The sequence below is a fragment of the Pangasianodon hypophthalmus genome, chromosome 24 (assembly GCF_027358585.1).
Source record: "Pangasianodon hypophthalmus isolate fPanHyp1 chromosome 24, fPanHyp1.pri, whole genome shotgun sequence".
NCBI lineage: Eukaryota > Metazoa > Chordata > Actinopteri > Siluriformes > Pangasiidae > Pangasianodon > Pangasianodon hypophthalmus.
In genome coordinates this window covers 3,737,791-3,760,837 of record NC_069733.1, presented here as the reverse complement: position 1 = coordinate 3,760,837, position 23,047 = coordinate 3,737,791, and the positions used below count along the sequence as shown (strand labels likewise).

The following is a 23,047-nucleotide window of genomic DNA, read 5'->3' as shown; positions in this document are numbered from 1 at the left end:
GACAATCGTATTTGGACACGGTACAAGGTAACCAGGCCTATTGTGAGGACGCCCTAAGACTAATGATAAACAACATAAATGAGAAGGAGACGTTAAGTTATATGGAAGGAGTCTCCAGTATGAGGATTTGTAACACTCAGAGAGATTACCTTGGTAAGCAAACAACCGTCGTGTCACACTGATCACTTTACCCCTTTATTCGGGGTGATAACTCAGACCTTCACCATCCAAAAGTCTACAGCTTGTTTGTGCAAATGAAAAGTGCACAATGTTTGTTGTTGCCCCAAAACTTTTATATACTCAGGTTCATCACTATTAGTGCTGCAGTCAAAACAAATACATACAGAATCACAATTAAATCAATCAAAACAAGTGTTCCATCAAACGCTTGTCAGGGTTGCCATGGTAATTGCAATGCCATGAAACCACTGAAGTTATTCAATAACATATCCACAGCCACTGGAGTAACCATTTTTTCTGCTATCACTGTTTTCCACAAGCCAAGTAATAGTAAACTTAGCATGCAGTTAAATACTAAATAAGGCTACAACAGAATGAATAATATGTTAGTACTGATGATTCAGTCTAACACTGTGTCATTGGCTGGTAAGGCTGTAGTCAAGACCACATTTGTCAAGTCCATGACAACCAGAACTAACTGAGAGCTAGTCAAGGCCAAGTCTTAAAGGGGCCAATGCCAAGTCAAGCTTCATTCATGCACTGCACCGAAGATTAGGCTATTTTGTAGAAGAAGGAATTACTTCTTGTCAAATGTCGTTCATTTGAAAAGAAAAGACAACAACAAACATTATTTTTTACAAACTCTCAGTCAAGACCAAGACCATACTAAGCGAGCCCACTGCCCAAGACAGAGTCCAAGTCAATACAGAAAACATCCTGAAACCAGACACAAGTCCTACAGGCCTAGTGGAGAATCACTAGGAGTAGGAGAATCCTAGGTAAATGACCATGAACAGCTCAGATAGCTTTCCATCATACAGATCGCATAGAGGTCAGTTTTGTTTGACATACTGTATGTCCGTGGCACGGAGCATTATGCTGAACTCTGAGAGACAATGGAGAGATGCACACGCACAGGTTATCACAGGTTACATTAAATAAAAACACCTTGTACTGATGAGCAGCCATAAAATAAATATGTTATAGAAACGACAGGGTTGTGTGCGGATCAGGTTCGGCACACACACGTAACTGCAAATACGACTGACATAAAACACATAAACTTATAAACAAAAGAAAAATCTATGCTTGATAATCAGAACATTGGTTATAGATATGTATGTAAATGTATGGTTCGGTGTGCACTTTCATTTTTTTTTTAGACTAGACTATTTTTTTTTTTTTTTTTTTTTTTTTACTAGAGTTAGTCAGGTTTGTGTCCAATAAGTATAACTGCAGTTTGGATTACAAAACTAAACAAAAGGAATGCGGAAGGGGTTTAATAAAAATATTGCATTAACAATTTAGGAATTACAGCCATTTTTTTTACATAGTACCTCCATTTTCACAGGCTCAAAAGTAATTGGACAATTGACTGATAAGCTGTTTCATGGCCAGGTGTGGCCTGTTTCCTCCTTATTTCATGAGAAAATAAGGACATAAATGGTCTGAACTCTCACTATGTGGTCCAAAGAAGATGTCGATGCAAGTGAAGGCAGTCATCATTAGGCTGAAAAAACAAAACAGACAATTAGAGATAGCAGAACCTTTAGGAGGGCCAAATCGACAATTTGTTATATTCTTAAAAAGAAGGAATGCACTGACGAGCACAGCAACAACAAAAGGCCTGGAAGACCACGGAAGACAACTAAAGTGGATGATCACAGAATTTTTTACTTGGTGAAGAAAAACATCTTCACAACATCTACCCAAGTCAAGAACACTCTGAAGGAGGTAGGAGTATCATTGTCAAAGTCTATAATCAAGAGACGACTTCATGAATGTAAATACAGTGGGTTTACCTCAAGGTGCAAACCACTGGTAACACGCAAAAACAGAAAGGCCAGATTAGACTGCTAGAAAACATCTAAAAAAGGATGCCAGGTTCTAGAACAATATTCTTTGGACAGATGAAACCAAAATTAACTTGTACCAGAATGACTGGAAGAGAAGAGCATGGAGAAGGAAAGGAAGGGCTCATAGTACAAAGTATACCACATCATCTGTCAAACATGGAGGCAGTGTTATGGCATGGGCATTTATGGCTGCCAATGGAACTGGGTCATTGGTGTTTATTGATGATGTGACTGCTGATAGAAGTAGCAGGATGAATTCTGAAGTGTATAGAGCTATACTTTCTGCTCAGATTCAGTCAAATGTTGCAAAACTGATAGGACGCCGCTTCACAGTGCAGATGTACTGTGTACAGTACCCAGTACAATAACGACCCAAAACATAGCACAAAAGCAACCCAAGAGCTTCTTAAGGCAAAGAAATGTAATGTTCTTAAATTGCCATGTCAGTCACCTGACCTCAACATAATATAATCTTTATTTTAATAATTATGTTAGTTTGCCAATTACTTTTGAGCCTGTGAAAATGGATGGACTATGTAAAAAAAAATGTCTGTAATTCCTAAACAGTTAATGCAATATTTCTGTTAAATCCCTTGAATTAAAGCTGAAAGTCTACACTTCAATGACATCTTGATTGCTTCATTTCAAATCCATTGTATTATTATGAAAATTGTGTCACTGTCCATGATACTTATGGACCTGACCGTATGTCTAGCTGTCTGTCAACAAGGAGCACTGGCCCAGTTTGCCTAGTACCAGACCCAAACTGGGTCAAACAATGTAACTGAATGGAGAATACACACACACACACACACACACACACATACATACACACAAAAACACTGCAGCATTGTGCAAAATGATGTCAAGCCCAAACTGTCCATACGCAGGCCTTTGCCTATTTTTATCGTCTTAAAAGCAGGACAGTACTGTGTGTGTCAGGGTACAGTGATGATGTAATTTTTTTCAAGCTATAAGCAAAAGTTTAATGGCAGTGTCTTTGTTTTCCAGAACCATTTGGCAATATATATATATATATATATATATATATATATATATATATATATATATATATATATATATACATACATTATATATATATATATAGCCAAATGGTTCTGGAAACCGCCATTTGCTTAACCCTAGTTAGGCATGTTATGTAGTTTGTGTGCTTTCTCAAATCTCTCTGAAATCAGGTTGAACGATGAGTTTGGTAGTGGGATGCTGAAGAGCGTGAAGACGCTCTATAAGGGTGTGTGTGTGTGTGTGTTAGAATGGCCAGAGGCTCTACATGCGTAGGCCTGTCATAAAAAATAAGGAGATGTCCGTGTCTGTGCCTCGGTTGCCAGGACGACCACCGCCTCCCTGGGGTTTGTGGGTAGGAGGCGCCTTATAGTAGGCCTGTCACTGCGATCATCCATGCCACCATCACGTTCAGGCAGGATGTGATGTCAGCCCGAACCCCCAACCCTCAGAATGTTTCATCAGTAATGTTTCTCCCTGCTTTTAGTGTAACACAGACACACAGGCAAAAATCATAAAATCACATGCTCAATAAATTTTTAGGTGATAACATATGAGGGAAAAGGTTCACATAGTGCTACAGGTCATGTAATTTATTATATGATAGATATTAAATAAACAGATAGCAGTAGCCTGGCAAATTTAATACAATTCATAACACAAATTAAAATCAGCCTGGTTATTAACATGTTAATAAATGGATTTCTTTTCGCCATCAGCCTGTACACACCAGTGTTTCACATTTTTAACAATCATGCCTACAAATTTAACTCCAGAGATGTTCATGAAAAGCAGCAAACAGATTTTAGGGGCTGTGAGTTTCCACCAGGGGCAAATTACTTTAGATTTCTCTCCCAAAGACCTGCTAACAGAAGTAACAAAATATGAAGACTCCGCTGAGTGTTGGTGTGTATAAAGGCGCGTCTGCATGTGTTAAGGCCTATTAGCCACGAGGGCCTCTTTATCTCTAGATTATGTAAGACAGGGAATGCAGTGCTGGCGATTCCATGCTTAATTCAGCTTAGCCGAGGACAGACGACACTGTAATACCTTCACTCCAGCTAGCCCACCTGCTAGCATGTAGCAATGTGTTAGCATATTGCAGTTTAATGTGGATTTGATACAGGCACGCCTTGTATTCCAGTGAGTTACCAAATAAACAGGGATGGTTTGTTAATACCAAATAAACAGGGATGGTGTGTGTGAGGAAGAATGTGGACTGTAGTAATTGAATCCTAATGACAAAGTGCGCATTTGTGTCTCTAGAGAAAGCTTTCCTCTCTATAGATTTATTTAATTATAGTCATTAAAATGGCTTGGAGTACCTCAACTTAAGAACAAACACACGCACACACACACACAAAAAATACTCAACCTCCTGTGCCATATTAAGCCTTAAAAAAGCATCTCTGCCATGTTGTAATGCTAAAACAAATGATTAGCACATTAATAATAATCGTTATCATTAGCTTTTTTTTATTACTAGCATTCTGAGAACAATGCATTTGATGGCAAATCTCAAGAGTGAAAATTAAAGTATACAAAAATAAAATAACCTAAGCTTTTTAGTATGCAAGTCCACATTTTGAATAATGGATTTGATACTGAAGCTTGCATTAAAACATTAAAAATGCTTTGAACTTGATCTCAGTTTCTCAGGAATCTTTATGAGCTTTATTCCAGTGTTGTGTTATTTGGCTGTTTGCCTGTTGACATGCTAAAGCTGTGTATGAATATTCTAATCAGAGGCTCAGATTTGCGCTGTGTAGGCGAGGGATTATTTCCACTACATGCGCACACACACACACACACACACACAAAGAAACACATATGAACAAACATCCCATGTTTTGAATCCACGTTTCTGGTTTAGGGGTGTTCTATCACTGATAAAACTGTACTTATGACTTACAACACTTTGGTGGCAGATGTGTGTGTGTGTGTGTGTGTGTGTGTGAGTTCCTCAAATGCCATAACAGTGAACAACTGTAAAGATACAGTAAAAACTTCTGGACAAATTGATGATGTAGCCATACAGACAGCAGACCATTCTGGTCAGTTTAAAGGTTCCTCAGACCCATATGTAAAACTAGTACTTAAGCCACACCCTTCATTCTTCCATTATTTTGTCAAGTTGAAGCTTATGTTTTTTGCTGCAAAATCACTGAAACATACGTAAACACGAACAAGCATTGCAATTTATTATTGAACAAACTCAATTCAATATTAAATTACAGTTGCTGTTTCAGCTCCTTTTCAAATATTTATGACAATATTTACACAGGGAAAGTTAGTCGTATTCACAGTTGGGTTATGCAACCGCTTAAGAAAGATTAGGCAAATCATCTGTTTAACCCCTGATCTTAGTCATGCAAATACAATGGTTTCTATTTCCTTTGCTGACTTTTTGGAAATTCCCTAAATCCTGCTAAACATTTGTGAAGAACTGCTCCATGTGTGCCAAATGAATGGGGTGGAGATTGTCAGGATTACAGAGAAAGTGACAAAGCGCTCGATCAGACAGAGTGTATAAAGTGGTACACATTGATTGGTGGTTGTACAAATATGACCAAAAGGCCCCAGATTGGACTGGCATGTGGTGCTCATCCATGTTTAAGATCTTCTGCCTTGGGGTAGGATTCAAAGACACATGCTTTGGGCGGTCAGATATGGATGATGGATCTTCAGGCATTACCAGTAATTAGATTATGAGTGTTGTGAAATCTGTGAGGCATTCATGGTGCTCCAAAGTCCGATAACACAGGCTATTAAGTATCATATAGGACTACAAAATGGGCTAAATGGAAACGCATATTGTGAGATTCAAACAATTTATCTTTTGCTCTCAAAGCTGCTGAATGATGTTTTCCAACAGATATTCAGATTGATAGCCATCACATAGGTAGCTCAGTCATCAATTGGCGGTTCCTGACACTACTGTCAAATATCGCAAGTCTACTACTGTCAGTGTCTTAGAATAAAAACCACACTGCAAAATAAAATCACAGTTAGAATGGTGCACTCCTCAAAACCCAGCCCTCTAGAGGGTTGAACCCTTTGCAGGTTACCACTATACAGAACCCTCGGAAAAGGCTGGCACCATGTAAACCACCTTGAGAAAACAACGTCCCAATAGTAATTTGTAGTTCCACAAGTCACCAGCAGAGCAGTGGCTTCAGTCAGCTAGTACAACCTTGCCCTCTGGCTAACACCTGTCTACATTGTGGGTAGTTGTTGATGAGGCCAGGGGCATCCCCCCACTGGCCTGGCATCATCTGTGCCTGACTACATCTCTGAGCTGTGATTGGCTATTTCGCTAAGCTAACAGAATGGCTGGAGTCCAGTATACCATATGCATATGCAAATGTATGGGCTCAGTACTGTTTATTACACTGTTCATATGCTGATATACGGTGCATAGATTAGAAAGAAAAGAAACAGTTCAAGTTTCATTCTTTTAATGGTAGCACACGTATATCCTCTATGACACATACAAATACATTAATAACACAACACAAAAGAACACACTTTTTCACTTATATTAGTGATATAAGAAAAGAAAATCCTTCCTTCTTTTCTTTCTTTCTTCCTTCCCTCCCAGATATCTAATGAAATAAAAGCAGTTCTTGATACTGGACTCAGACTTTTGGACGTGATTGTGTGGTTTATAAGATTAACAAGCAGTAAGCTGAATATTATTTTGTGAAACTGAAAACTCTATACAGTTGCGTCATCCACAGGGGTGAGTGAGGCAGAGCCCCACTATTTATATCAGCCGTTCAAGAAATGTTAACTCCATACGTTTTAAATTCTGTAGAAATATTATTTACCTGTTTTAAGTGACCAAAAACAGATATAAGCCAATGTTCCAATTGATTTGATTGCCTTTCTTGATGTTGTGTCACTGCCCTATAGTTATTATTGCGACAAGCGCTAATAGAGGCCCATTGGGAGAGGAATCATGTACCTATGAACATTTTCAGACGGGGAGGTGGAGCAAACAGGACGGTTAACGACAGCATTGTCAAATGGGGCTAGTTTAAAAATTTTCTGCAGCCACCAAGAGCAACCAAGGTGTTTTGGGCTAGTTTCAGCTGTTTTTTTATACTAGACATTTTTGCTGAGAACTGGCAAGTATATCTGCTATATGGAACACAGTTGAACAAAGGTACTTCTAAAAACTTTCAAAACAAGCTGCTACATTGTACGCTGGATGACTGTATGTTGTCAAATCTCAACTGTCTAATACAGGGATACTCTAAAAATTCACTTAATAGTAGCTTAATTGTGATAGCCTCTTGACTTAAATTTGTTTTAGGCTATGTCATTATTAATGTCCTGCCTCACTGAATTATATGGTCACAACCTGATATAACTCTGCTAAACCTCATTCACGTTCAAGATTTGTTTGCTTTTGATGTCAGATGCTCACGGCACAACTCTACAGTCTATGTGCGTGCACATGTATGTGTGTGTGTGTGTGTGTGTGTAGGGGGGGTGGTTAAACTGTTTAAGTAGGTTAGTAAGACACTTGCCTTGGGGTGGTACAGCAGTGTCGTAACTGGCTATTTGTAGGACAGCGTCCTCTCTCTCTCTCTCTCTCACACACACACACACACACTCACACACACACACAAACACACACAAACACACAACTTGAAAACTGACACATTTGAAAGAAATATTTTGGCTCATTTATTTTTCTAACTAAAACTAGTCTTTGAAAAAAAAAAGAAGCTTTTGCCATAGGGACCAACCATGGTCAAAACTGTCACATATTCTAATTATAACAGAGCATTTGGTTCCCACAGAAAAATGAATATTACATAACACTCCATATTGGTCCAGAAAAGGAAAGACTCCATACATTCATTAGCAAACGTGAACTATTATCCAATATTAGGAAGACAGTGACAGTTCTGTCCTTCTGTCTTTATAAACTATAATTGAAATCTCTGAAGGACACCTCTAGTTTTGTCCAAAATGAAGAAGATGGCTGTCCTTCGGCTCCCTTGCGATTTAAACAATCTTTATCAGAAGCACAAATGCAGGCAGACATCCAACCTAACAGCCTCCTCTTAAGTGGAACAGGGTAGCGGTGATGTGTTAAAATGTCTATGATAATAATATTAATCATTTACTAGCACAAGCGCCTGACAACACTAGAGCTTTTACATTTAGCTTACTTTAAGATTACTAACAAAAACTGCAACTCTGCTCTTACTCTACATTACAGCAGCATTATTTACCCCTTAACTCTATTTAATACTCGACTCTGTATCGTTAACATGTGAAGCCCTCGATGACATCATCTGTCATACCGACACAGCGTCCCACAGTGTTCCGTTATAACGTGAGTAATGTGAATGATGAAGTGTGAAACGAAGTGTAGAAATCTAACTAGGGACATTAAGGAATTCCTATTTCTGCCTTTCCTTTTTCTTCCTTTTTTTAATTTTTCCTGTTAATTTTTTTCTTTTTATTCTTTCGATTTCACTTCTTTATTGGCTTTATCCAAACTGCCCAAGTTCTTTCTTTCTTTCTTCCCTATCTTTTTGTTTGTTTTTCTTTCTACCTCCCTCTCTATGTTTTTTGTTTGTTTCTTTCTCCCCCTCTCTGTTTGTTTGTTACTGTCTCTCTCTCCCTCTCTCTCTGTTTCTGTCTTTCTTTCTTTCTTTTTTATTTCTTCCTATATTTCTTTATTTCTGTTTTGTTTGTTTCTTTCATTCTTCCTCTCTCTGTTTGTTTGTTTTTCTTTCTTTCTTTTTGTTTCGTTCTTCCTCCTTCCTCTTTTTATTTGTCTCCATTCTGTCATATTAAAGCTTTAGGTGTAAAATGTTACTGTTAGTTGCAGGATATCATCAACAATCATCAGCTGAGAATGCACCTGAACAAGGTTTGCTGAAAGTGCATTTGCGTGAATATCCGTGTGTGTGTGTGTGTGTGTGTGTGTGTGTGTGTGTGTGTGTGTGCGCTTTCTCTCCCAGGGCAGAATGTTAATAGCTCGCCCCGGGCCACAATTTGATTCAGGATAACGAGGTTTTTCCCCAAAGTGGCCCCATGAGCCTGACGCAAAACGATCACAGACATCTCTTCACCCGTGAGCTGTCTCTCTCACTCTCTCTCTCTCACGCTTTCTCACTCACACACACACACACACATGTACACACACTGGCCTTTCTTTACATTCTCATCTATCTTAGTTGTCCTCTCACATCTTTGGCTTTCTTTCTCTTTCACACACATCCTTGTTCTACCTTAACACCCTTATCTACTGAGCGTTTCTCTAACATCTCTTTCTTACTCCTCTCCCTAGGCTCTGCTTATCTGTCCCTTTCTCTCCCATCGTTCACACCCTTCTTTGGAATCTATTTACGGATCTCACTTTCACGCAGACAAAAACGCAAGCGGACACACACCCTGGCTGAAAGCAGTTCACTTTCAAGCCTATCGGAATTTACACTGTTCCATAACATGATTATGGTTTACAACACTCTCCATGCCAGTAACTTAAATGCAGAAAGAGAATTAGCTGTGTGTGTATCATAACATAATCATAGTGAGTAGCAACACAATGAAGGGCAGGTGATGTTTATGGATTGTGTGTGTTAATGTATAGAAAGCCTATAATGAAGAAAGTAAGAGGAAGCTGCAAAGAAAGAGAGAGAGAGAGAGAGATATCTCAGGATATGATGCCTTGCATAAAATTTCACTCCTATGAAATTTTTTTTAGTGTTAAAACCTGGAACTGAAATGGACTTAATCACTACAGTGCCCACGGTGAAGCATGATGGTGGTAGCATCATACTGAACTTTACCTTTAGCAACTTGGTTGCTTCTCTGTCTAATTCTTTGCTTACTTGGTCATTGAATTTTGGTGGATGGCCTCCTCTAGGCAGCTGTAAATGTGTCAGTGCTCTCTCTTTCTCTCAGTATAATTGAACTCAATGTAGCTTCATTAGAATGACCGAAAATGAGTTACATTTTTCCAAACCAGGCATATTTGAGTTGTACACAGCTGTACATGAAAAGAAAGAAGAATCTAGTGTTTCTACTGGCAAAACACGATCGCCGTGCATGTCCACTTTCCTTCGAGTGCAACCCCCTCTCTCCTTCTCTCCTCACTCGTTCTCAGCTACTCCTGTGGCACTATGGAAACTTTAGACTGCTGCAGAAACTGTAGAGTACTCTGAGGTTAACACACAGCACAGGTATGCATTATTCTGTATTCTTTCTATAGCCCTGAAACAGCTCCCACCGGTGAAACCCATCCTCCCAGAGCATCATAGGTAAACAATCAGGCATGTACAGCGTTGTATTAAAGCATCTGTCACGCCGGCTCACTAGAGTAGACGGAGACGGAAATACTCTTTTCCTTTTGCTCTCTGAGCCCGACTCTCCTGGAAATTGAAAACTTGGCTATTATATTATAATAAGAAATATATTTAGTCGTCTGATGTATGGTGCGCAGTGACCCAAGGTGGAAGAAGCGCATTATTTGGTTTGCCTTATTTAGGGATTTCATGCAGATAAGGAATCATATAGCTGTGAGCAAAGGTTTGAAAAAAAAAAAAGGGAAAATGGACCTCAAAAAGTGACTTTGGGCTGTTGTAAAGGCAACGGGTGCCATAGAAGAGAATAGAGATGCAAGCATTTGATGTGATATAATGGTGTTTTTAGTGGTATTAATATTGTACATACACTATATAACAATATTTCTAATGTAGAAACTAAAATATTTGATCCCTGACACACTGTCATAATTTCTTTTGTCAAAACTGAAAAAGGAGAGAAATAATTAACACTTTAACTCCTAATCTCGTACTGAGGCACAAAATGCTGTTGATTGATCCTGGTTATACTGATTAAAGTTATAATCTGATCAAAACAAATTTTCTTTTAGACTGATCTGACTTTAGACTTTTACATAAATTAACTGTAATGCATATACAAAGTAATGTTTTTTGATTTTTCACAAATCTAATATAAAACCTTATATTATAAACAGTGAAATTAGATTAAAAAAAAAAGCTTCCACTCTCTCAACTGTTGCATCAAACATATTCTAACATTTACATGACAACTCGGTGCCGTGTAGTTTATATTGTACTGCAATTTGTTCAGTTTACGCATATTGTTCTACGTTTCAAAGCCATATTCAGCTAACGTGTGGTACACCTTTGGCCTAGAATAAGCAACTCCATACTTTGAAATCATCATTCTTAACATTCAATGCTCTTGTCGTAACTCCATAGAACTTCATTGGTTTCGCTATTAAATACAATTTTATGTCAGTATGACGTAGAATTAGAAACAGTAAAAAAAATCTCAGGGGCATAAACAATCACGACCTCACACAAATGTTTTAGTTTTAAATAATTTGCAAAGTTTCCCAAACGTTTTGCACAATATAAAAATCCCCAATCACAACAGTTTTCTCCCAAAATGCTACTGTCATTTTTTTACACATCAGCTGAAAATAAATCATAAATTTAAGATTCATCCTTTGCTATAGGACTGAAAAGTCTAGTACTCGACTTGATTGACAGTGCTCGATTTATTTTGGATTATCTAGTTCTACTGACCCACTGTTCCAGGCTGTATGTCCATAAATAACCGGATATTTGAACAGACTCATGTGAAGCGTGTGTGTGTGTGTGTGTGTGATGATGCGAGCATTATTGGTTGTGATGCCAAATGCCCATGCCGCAGACATTTGCTGTGGCATTTAAAAGAAATAACAATCTATTGTCAAGTCCCTCCCGCTTACACATCCTGCTTTTACAAACTAATGCTGCAGTGCTGATCAGTGCTTAAATTCTTAGTTCTGACACAAAGATCCAGCACCAGGAGCAAGTGCATTACCTAAACACCGTAACTCTTACTCAATGAGAACCAACAAAAGGCCAGTATCAATGAAGCTCACACCTTCTTTCTAATTGTACAGATTTTATTTTTGTCTGATACGGTCTACATTTGCTGTATTGCCCAACAGACACGGGTTTAGATTATGTTTCGGTCTTCAGTGTTTGGTGGAAACAGACAAAGAGGGCTGAAAGAGAGGTTTCTCACTCTCATCTGACCTAGAGGAAACTTTGGAGAAAGAGAAAAGCTTGTTCATTTTTTTCCCTGCAATTATTTCCAAATATCTCTTTGTATCTCTCTCTCTCTGTGTGTGTGTGTATAAGCATTACATCCTGTTGAAATGGAGAAAGGCTTTTGGAAGGCAATCGGCTCTCGAGTTACTAGATCGGATGCTGTGTCGGTGTACTTTTAATCAATCTGGCAACTAGAGAAAGCTTTTGATTCCTGTAGAACACTGAAACATGTGAGTCTCCTACAACACACTCAGACGGCTACAGCGTGAATGACAGGCAAAAGCTTTACAGAGAAACGCTGTTCAGGTTCCCTCACATGCAAACACACCTCACAAACGTAAATCCACGAAGAAACACAAGTTGCTAAAAAGAGAGTCTAATGAAACATACAGAACATGTAGACTACATATTCCTGTACAACTCACAGCATGATGTAATACATCACCAACAATATGGTGTCATAAATTGCACATAAAGCTTTACCAACCATCAACATTATGCCAAAACCTTACAAAGATCAATCTTCAGTTAATGTCCAGTCATATAATAATCTTCATATTCACACACGCTAGAACAGCAAGGGTTTAAAAAACTTTATAGACTGCAGGTGTTTTTAATCACTGGGTCAGAAGCTGCACTTTAGTTTTAAATTTTTATAATGGTTTTGCTCACTTATTGATTTCCATTTTGATTTAAAGTAAAATGAAGATGTCTAGCATTTGCAAACTTATTATGGACATATTCTGTAAATCCTTATTTCAGTTATAAAATAAATAGAGTAACCAATGAAATTAAATCCTTGACATATGAAATCATTGGTTTGACTATTAAATAAAATAACAAATAAAATCAGAAATAACACCAATTTAATATTATATATACATAATTATATTGGATTTTAGAAGCAGAAAAAAAAATCCCTGGGGCAAAAAAAAAATTGCCTCCTTAGAGACAATTGAACTCAAACTGTTTCTCTCCATACATCAGAAAATATTTTTTAGGTCTTTTTTTATAGCTTGCAAAGTTTCTAGAACTTTTTTGGACTATAGGAAAATGTGCTAATTAAAATGAAAATGTAAGAGACAGATAAAGAAGGTTTAAAAATATATATTTTTTAGTTATCTATTATGGTTTATTTACATCTATGTTAAAGTTTTACAATCAATATTATAGAACACAAAAAGGGAAAAATAAGGGATTTATCAGTGTTAGCTTGTCATTAACAATATAGTCAACCTTCAGTGTTGGCCAATATTTCATTTTATTTGAGGTTAAAAACTGCAAATGCATGAAGTCAAATTCTATGACAGATCCATCGTTGTCTTAGGACAAAAAAAGAACGCTTTTTTATTTTAAAATGATTAGCTTAGTGTCCTAGTGCTGTTGTTCTCCGGAAAATGGTACTAAACTGTACTTTTCCTAGTCACTGAAGTGGTGTCATCAGGGGTACATCATTTGTACCTTTAGTGTTTAGCTTTCACCTGGAAAGATGCATGTAGTCTACATTTAAAGTACTCTAAAGATACAAGACTGGTCCTTAAGATCCATATATGCACCGTACATCATTTACGGTACACCACATTAACATTCCCTGGGGTGGTACCTGGGGTGTGTATCTTTTACCATGTTAAAGACACACACCCAACGTATAACCCCTGGGATAAGGAAAGGTACAGTCTGTACCCTTTTTTCTGAGGGTTTATCTTTAGAGCAATGGCACTGTGACTATCACACCAACTCCGTAACTTAAAAATAATCAAGCATGGTTCTTATTGTTTTTATTTATTTCGATTTTTACCCTAAGAGAAAGCCAGAAGTGTAGTAACTTTTGACTTTCCCTTCTTAACTTCACCATGCATTAGCAAATATTTGTAACCTGAAATAATGGGATAATATTGAATGTTTTTTTTTTCCTGAGTGTGTGTAAGCTGAACCAGTGAAATAAAGTTTTGGAAGTGATGAAGTGATAATACTGGTCTGGCTCTAATGTGAGTTTTTTTTTTTTTATTAACAAAGACTTAGATTTCAGTTAAACAATATTAACTGGACTCTATGAGGAAAATAACCGAGATCACTACTGTGTTGATCTGATGTCCTCCCGCGTGGCTCGGTAACGCGCGCGACTTTTAAAAAAAAACCGGTGTGCTTCTCTGAAAATAACCTATAACACGGATTATAAGTAGAAAACTGCGAGACAAAACGTTTACAAAGAATAAGAAGTGATTGTACGGCAGAGAAAGTCCAGGAAAAGTGATGAAAGTGGAAAGGAAGCGGCGGACCGGAAGCTGCAGTGAGGAATTTGGGCGCGAAGCGGCGCCTTGTGGACGACATCAACATCTCAACGCTGTTTTCCACATTTCAGGTCAGTTTTAAGGTCGGTTTTTCGACGGTGAGTACACATAATACCCGATGTTGTTCCATATTTCAGCGTCTTCCCTCACAGTTATGCGGTTGTGAAATGAAAATGTCCGTTTGTGTACATTTTCCATCAGCGCGCGCTGTCGGTTTGGATACCGACACGACGCTTCAGTCAGCTAGCAACCGCAGCTAACGGGTATTGGGCTTGAAAAGCAAAGAATAATAAAGATACCAGGACATAAAGATACTAGAAAATAACTATACTAGGAATGTTAGGGAAATGAACAACTGTATTAAACCTGAGAAGGTTTATAACTACAGTGAGTAGGCCATGTCAGGTGCAAAACAGTGATGAGGCTAGAGACGGTTAGCATCGACATCCTCTCAGCTGGATTTATTTACACTGCAGTGTGTCAACTTAGTGAACCATTAATTAACATTTACAACAATAACTTCTTTCAAACAGTGTGCAAACTAAACACCTTCCTCTCTAAAAACGTAAGTAATCCCTCAAAAACATTTATAAACACTAATACCTATTGTTTTGTCTCAAATGATTTGTTCAATATTGAACTAAAAACGTTTTCTTTCTATACACAATGGCACCGCAATAAACTCTTATATTAAAATACAACCCTATGATGAAGAAAATAAAAGAATATTGTATGTATATTACAGGTTATATAGGGTATATTTTGCAACTGGCCGCCTGTAAACGCGGGTCAAAATCCGTTACTGGTGTCTGGTGATGATCGTAAAAAAAAGTGAAAGGGTTGAATTAACACGGTAACAGAGCTGCAGTAATGCAGGTGTTCAGGTGCACAGTGTATTACACACTGCAGTAATGCAGGTGTTCAGGTGCACAGTGTATTACACATTGCAGTAATGCAGGTGTTCAGGTGCACAGTGTATTACACATTGCAGTAATGCAGGTGTTCAGGTGCACAGTGTATTACACACTGCAGTAATGCAACAGTGTTCAGGTGCACAGTGTATTACACACTGCAGTAATGCCTCGGTGTTCAGGTGCACAGTGTATTACACACTGCAGTAATGCAGGTGTTCAGGTGCACAGTGTATTACACACTGCAGTAATGCCAGTGTTCAGGTGCACAGTGTATTACACACTGCAGTAATGCAGGTGTTCAGGTGCACAGTGTATTACACACTGCAGTAATGCAACAGTGTTCAGGTGCACAGTGTATTACACACTGCAGTAATGCAACAGTGTTCAGGTGCACAGTGTATTACACACTGCAGTAATGCAACAGTGTTCAGGTGCACAGTGTATTACACACTGCAGTAATGCAACAGTGTTCAGGTGCACAGTGTATTACACACTGCAGTAATGCCTCAGTGTTCAGGTGCACAGTGTATTACACACTGCAGTAATGCCTCAGTGTTCAGGTGCACAGTGTATTACACACTGCAGTAATGCCTCAGTGTTCAGGTGCACAGTGTATTACACACTGCAGTAATGCCTCGGTGTTCAGGTGCACAGTGTATAACACACTGCAGTAATGCCTCAGTGTTCAGGTGCACAGTGTATTACACACTGCAGTAATGCAACAGTGTTCAGGTGCACAGTGTATTACACACTGCAGTAATGCCTCAGTGTTCAGGTGCACAGTGTATTACACACTGCAGTAATGCCAGTGTTCAGGTGCACAGTGTATTACACACTGCAGTAATGCCTCGGTGTTCAGGTGCACAGTGTATTACACACTGCAGTAATGCCACAGTGTTCAGGTGCACAGTGTATTACACACTGCAGTAATGCCTCAGTGTTCAGGTGCACAGTGTATTACACACTGCAGTAATGCCAGTGTTCAGGTGCACAGTGTATTACACACTGCAGTAATGCAACAGTGTTCAGGTGCACAGTGTATTACACACTGCAGTAATGCCAGTGTTCAGGTGCACAGTGTATTACACACTGCAGTAATGCCACAGTGTTCAGGTGCACAGTGTATTACACACTGCAGTAATGCCAGTGTTCAGGTGCACAGTGTATTACACACTGCAGTAATGCCTCAGTGTTCAGGTGCACAGTGTATTACACACTGCAGTAATGCCTCGGTGTTCAGGTGCACAGTGTATTACACACTGCAGTAATGCCAGTGTTCAGGTGCACAGTGTATTACACACTGCAGTAATGCAACAGTGTTCAGGTGCACAGTGTATTACACACTGCAGTAATGCCTCAGTGTTCAGGTGCACAGTGTATTACACACTGCAGTAATGCCAGTGTTCAGGTGCACAGTGTATTACACACTGCAGTAATGCAACAGTGTTCAGGTGCACAGTGTATTACACACTGCAGTAATGCCAGTGTTCAGGTGCACAGTGTATTACACACTGCAGTAATGCAACAGTGTTCAGGTGCACAGTGTATTACACACTGCAGTAATGCCTCGGTGTTCAGGTGCACAGTGTATTACACACTGCAGTAATGCCTCAGTGTTCAGGTGCACAGTGTATTACACACTGCAGTAATGCAGGTGTTCAGGTGCACAGTGTATTACACACTGCAGTAATGCCAGTGTTCAGGTGCACAGTGTATTACACACTGCAGTAATGCAGGTGTTCAGGTGCACAGTGTATTACACACTGCAGTAATGCAACAGTGTTCAGGTGCACAGTGTATTACACACTGCAGTAATGCAACAGTGTTCAGGTGCACAGTGTATTACACACTGCAGTAATGCAACAGTGTTCAGGTGCACAGTGTATTACACACTGCAGTAATGCCTCAGTGTTCAGGTGCACAGTGTATTACACACTGCAGTAATGCCTCAGTGTTCAGGTGCACAGTGTATTACACACTGCAGTAATGCCTCGGTGTTCAGGTGCACAGTGTATTACACACTGCAGTAATGCCAGTGTTCAGGTGCACAGTGTATTACACACTGCAGTAATGCAACAGTGTTCAGGTGCACAGTGTATTACACACTGCAGTAATGCAACAGTGTTCAGGTGCACAGTGTATTACACACTGCAGTAATGCCACAGTGTTCAGGTGCACAGTGTATTACACACTGCAGTAATGCCAGTGTTCAGGTGCACAGTGTATTACACACTGCAGTAATGCCTCAGTGTTCAGGTGCACAGTGTATTACACACTGCAGTAATGCCTCAGTGTTCAGGTGCACAGTGTATTACACACTGCAGTAATGCCAGTGTTCAGGTGCACAGTGTATTACACACTGCAGTAATGCCAGTGTTCAGGTGCACAGTGTATTACACACTGCAGTAATGCCTCGGTGTTCAGGTGCACAGTGTATTACACACTGCAGTAATGCCTCAGTGTTCAGGTGCACAGTGTATTACACACTGCAGTAATGCAACAGTGTTCAGGTGCACAGTGTATTACACACTGCAGTAATGCCTCAGTGTTCAGGTGCACAGTGTATTACACACTGCAGTAATGCCAGTGTTCAGGTGCACAGTGTATTACACACTGCAGTAATGCCAGTGTTCAGGTGCACAGTGTATTACACACTGCAGTAATGCCTCGGTGTTCAGGTGCACAGTGTATTACACACTGCAGTAATGCCAGTGTTCAGGTGGCAAAAATAATGCACTTAGTACATATGGAGCGAACTACAGAGCCAGAACTATATAACTCAATCATATTTAAAAAAAAAAAAAAAAAAAAGTCAGTGTTATCTGAGTGTTACTCACACTGCGGTTGTGAGTGTACAGTGGATCATTAACATGTTTACAAACCACAGACTGTTTCACAGCGTCTTATAGGAGAAAAAAAACAAACACTGTGCAAATTAATCAGAGTCATGATTCATCTGAACCTGCTCTATAATGAATTATCCATTAACACACACACTTACACACACTTAGACACACACAGTCTGGGTTCTTACCTCGCATAGTGGTGGCGACTCGCTCCCGGACGCGGCAGGCATGAAGAAACACACACACTCTTACACTCACACACACACACACACACACTTACACGAGGGTAAAGAAACAAGTAAGAACAGAAAGAAAGACACAACCAAGATCCTCGGATATAAAGTTTTCGCCTGGTGTCACTGGCCGGCAGAGAGATGCGAGAATAGAAACATTTCCCAAACACTGCTCCAGTCACAGCGAGCATGCGGCGTTTCACATGACACCTGCGGCCGGGAGGTTTTTTCACCGCGCCGGGCGCGAGACACCGCGCGAGCGCGCCGCTGATTGGACCGACGCTCTCGGCCCCGCCCACTCTCCGACGGACCCGAAGCCCCGCCCCTCCACGGTCCCTCTGGTGAATTACTTCCGCAAACTGCTTCTAATGCTACTAAAGTAACGCACAGTTGTTTTTGTTTGTTTGTTTTTTCCTTTTATTTTCTTTCAGTTCGTTTCTTTCTTTATGTTTGGCATAAACATAAAGTTATTTTTTTTCCCCTGAATGTATGCCTCTCATTGACTTTCCATCATTTTTTCATTTGTTTCCATCAAAATAAATAGAAACAAAAAGTAACATTGATGCCATCATGTAAAACTGAACTTGTATTAAAATATATTTCCAAATTTATAAAATGTTTAACTTGTATCCTCACAACACTGACTGAGAGCTGGCAAACCTGTCATTAAGGGTTGTTGGGATTTGAACAACACTTTTTTTGCTCAGTGTATAATTCCACACGTGCTAAATCACAGGTTAGACTATTTAAAAAAATGTGAAAAAATAGTATTTAAATGATTCTATAAGTCTAATTTTGACATGTCTAATTACTTTGTGATATACTACTTTATTTTAACACACTATTTATTGTGGTAGTATATGGTATTATAGTAGTACAATAATATCAATAATAATAATATTTTTATCATTTTTTTAGTGTCAGTGTATTGTTTTTTGCCATACACATGTCTAATATGCCATTCTGACTCTTGCATTAAAATTAGTAATGCAAGCAAATTTGGGCAATGCATGCAAGGAAAGTATTTTATATCCCCCATAAGACAGTTAAAAGTAGTTATATACAACAACATGCTCATTACGTGATTACATCAGTGTTTGCCCAAAAGTATGTATGACTATATGAAAGCTCAAATTGAAAAAGGATGTTGACTATGCATCATTTTTCATTTTTTAAACTTCTTAGCCATATTTTGAATAAACAAGCTACCTCAGACATATAAATTTATTAATACATTTAAATGAAAATTAACTAGGCCAAAAAGTAGTATCTGGCATAAATATGGCACCCTTGTCTAAGCACCCTTGTCCCACTGGGTGGTGGACATCAGTGCCATGGCCTATAGACGAGCCAGACAAATACCGTTCTACGAGGAGCATCTCTTTTTTTAGGTGTTCAGATCCAAGAGGTCAGCACTGCTGCTACCTGGGCATCATCTTGTACCTTCTCCAGGCTCTACAAAGTTAACATCATCCATCCCAGTGATGTAAGTATGATGGTCATTTCTGAGCACCTCTTTGGTTAGTCCTAAGTTGATTCCTGTTCCTCATGACATTGGTCTATATGATCCAGGTGATTCTCACCACCCTTAGTTACTTATGTAACTGTGGTTCTATGAGCCCCAGATAACTGCTGGAACATTGTACTCCAGTACCTTGTCATTCAGAAAAAGCTAATATGGCATGAACGCAAAAAAAATATTCCAGGAAAAGGTTGCTTGCATGACAGCGGTGTTTATTGCAAATACTGCGTCATACGTCACTGTGTGAGTTGTTGGAGAGTCTCAGCATGAGTGCACATGCCCACAAGAAGATGTGTCTCACCTGTGCTTCTGTTTTTTAAGACTGTCCACACTTCTTGTAGTGTTCCTTTTGCCATTTATGAAGTTTGAGCCTACAAAGATTAAAACATTTATATGAATTACTGATGGAAAGTTGCATGATGCATTTTTATATAACCACCTTCTCACCTGGATGTGCTTGCCTTACCACGATTGTAATGTTTTGGTTTAACATGAAGAACTTAGAAGAGATCCAAAGCAACCTCAAATATCGATGGAATTAAAATATCAATAATAGTGATATCACATAACAACTTAATCCAAAGAAAAAGGGAAAAGAGTCTTACAGATGATTTTTGTCATTTATTTAAAGCAAAATTGACATTCACTTTCATTCCCCTCTAATCAAGCCCTATTTTTACTTCACTTGTACCTTGACAGTCTTAACAAAACTTGTGCTTTCACTTGTCCCCATCACACTATTTTCATCTTTGTGCTGTCTGCTCTGTAGTGCCATGTTCGACCTGGCTAAACTCTTGCTGGGATAGAAATTACAGTTTCCATATATAGCTGTGAGATAAAGCAGATGGAGAAGGTTCAGTATGAATGGAGAAAATGTGCATACATGAGGAGATGTGCTTCAGTACAGATTATAATACAGATTATAATTTTTTTTTTTAAACTACGGATGAGTGGCACTGTAAAGAAAGTTGCCAAAGTGGCTGGTAAATTAAGAGTCATCTGTCAGTTCCAAATTTAATTTCTAGCCTCGTTAACATAATCTGCACTTTTATATGTTAAACTATCAGATTATTGCTCTGTTATTCATTTTGAAGTGTATTATTCAGTAGCCACTATGAATTATTCAGTAACTGCGGTGAAACTAATAGGAAACTAATGTATTTATGTAGAAGAGTGAGAGATGTAAGTCTCAACACACTGGGAATTTGCTGGGAAATTCATTTCCTGTTTAGTTACAATCAACTCAAGCCATTAAGGCAAGCAGACTCTGTGATGTTTTAAGTGAAATTTTTTTTTACAGCGCATGATGTACAATTATCATATAATAAGGACTTGTAATCAGCTATGTCTCATAAAAGAAGAAAAGATGCAAGTGAGTGACCCTTCTCCTGTGTGTGCATGTGCATATGTATGCGTGTGTGTGTGCTCCTCCCGTGGTAGACAGATCGCCGCGAGCTCATCTCCACTGACCTAAATTTCTGTCTTTTCCCTCTCTCTCTCTCTCTCTCTCTCTCTCTCTCTCTCTCTCTGTCTCTCTTTTTTCCATCCGTTTCCTTTTCCCCCCTCATAATTGTGATGTAATGACCGAAGCAAGCAGGCAGGACAATAAGCCAGAGCAGACAAATGGACGTGTGCTGGACAGGGCAGACGGTCTCACGCTGGAAAAAAAAAAAGGAGCTTTTTGTATTCTTATTCAAAAGGGCAAAAAAAAAAATCTGTGTCAGCTCACCTGCAAAGTCAAATAGTTATGTTTTGGATGGCTGTGTGAATTTGCTGTGGTCTTTCAGCTTTGTGTGTGTATTCAAAACAAGCCTGGGGACAAATTATTAAAAGGGCCAAAAACTCCATACATTCAGTTCAGTAGCTGTATGAAAATATGTTTGTCCAGAGTTACGTACGCAAAGCAGATTTATAGAATTACAGTGGGAGATGAATGATTCATCTCTCAACGCCATATGGTGTCTAAAAACCCTGAAGCAAAAAGAAGTCTGTAGTGGCTAAAGGCTTTACTGTACTGACTAAAACCCAAGCCCTGCCTCCTCCCTTCTCTTCTCTTCTCTTAGTTGTTTTCAATAATCTTCTTCTTATATATTCTTATTGTAATATTATTGTATTGTCTCAATCTTCTCAATGTTTTCTTCTGAGACTCCTCTATGTTTCAGTTATTGTTTTCTCACTGTTTCTCATCTTTTTTCTTGTTTTTATCTTTTTGTCACTGTTCACTTTACTCAATCTCCTCTTTACTATTCTGTTATTTTTATATGCTCTCAGTAAAATGTTCTTTTCTTCTTTCCTTCATCTCGCTTTGAGTCTAAACGTGATATCTCTTGTTATTTGATTAATCCCATGAAAATGTCAACCACATCATAAACTGGCATGCTCGTTCAGCGATTGTACTGCCATGTGCTAAAAATAGGAGCAGAAATATTTCACCTAGCCCTGTTTTTAAGGTTAAACCACACTCATGTAACTCTTTTGCCCTTGAATCGACCACCAGGAAGTTAACTTCAATATAATTAGAGAAGTTTCTATTGAAAATAAAAATGAGGGCACGTTTTCTCAGAGGAATCAGACCGTAAATCTCTAATGACACAACCCTTTTTTATTTTACACCGGAAACAAGCAGGTGTATTTGCAAGCAAAAGGGTTTTTAATTTTTTTCATGTGAGATTTGATTTCACATATATGACACTTTTTTTTTCTTAAGCACCTTTCTAGTTATTTTTTGGTGATCAGTCAGTCCTGAATAATTGAGCTATTCAGAATCAGTGTAAAGACCCATAATGTTATAAAACCTGCATGATAAATCAACTTATCTCGGGCAACATCATACTAAGAATTAATGAGTAGAAATGGATTGCCATAGTATCTGTCAGAAAGAGAGAAAGAGAGAGAGAAATCCACTTGAGAAATATATAGAGAGATACCGACCACAAGTGACAGAGGCAATTTTCGGTGGAAAAATTACTCCATCATAATTTCAATCCCAAAAAGGATTGGAAAGAAAGCCCTGAAGGACCCCGCGGTGTCACCTTGAAAAATGGCGGAAGAAAAGAGCACCAAATTACACACACACACACACAC

General features: G+C 38.8%; 1 protein-coding gene across 1 annotated transcript in view; it reads right to left on the bottom strand.

The window, feature by feature from the left end:
• rorb (RAR-related orphan receptor B) overlaps positions 1 to 18,648 on the bottom strand; it is a 36,005-nt gene extending 17,357 nt beyond the window's left edge. The window contains exon 1 of the mRNA XM_026939574.3: positions 18,397 to 18,648. Within this exon, the coding sequence (XP_026795375.2) occupies positions 18,397 to 18,403 (7 nt within the window). The 5' untranslated portion in view covers positions 18,404 to 18,648. The remainder of the gene's footprint in view (positions 1 to 18,396) is intronic.
• Between the last annotated feature and the right edge of the window lie 4,399 nt (positions 18,649 to 23,047).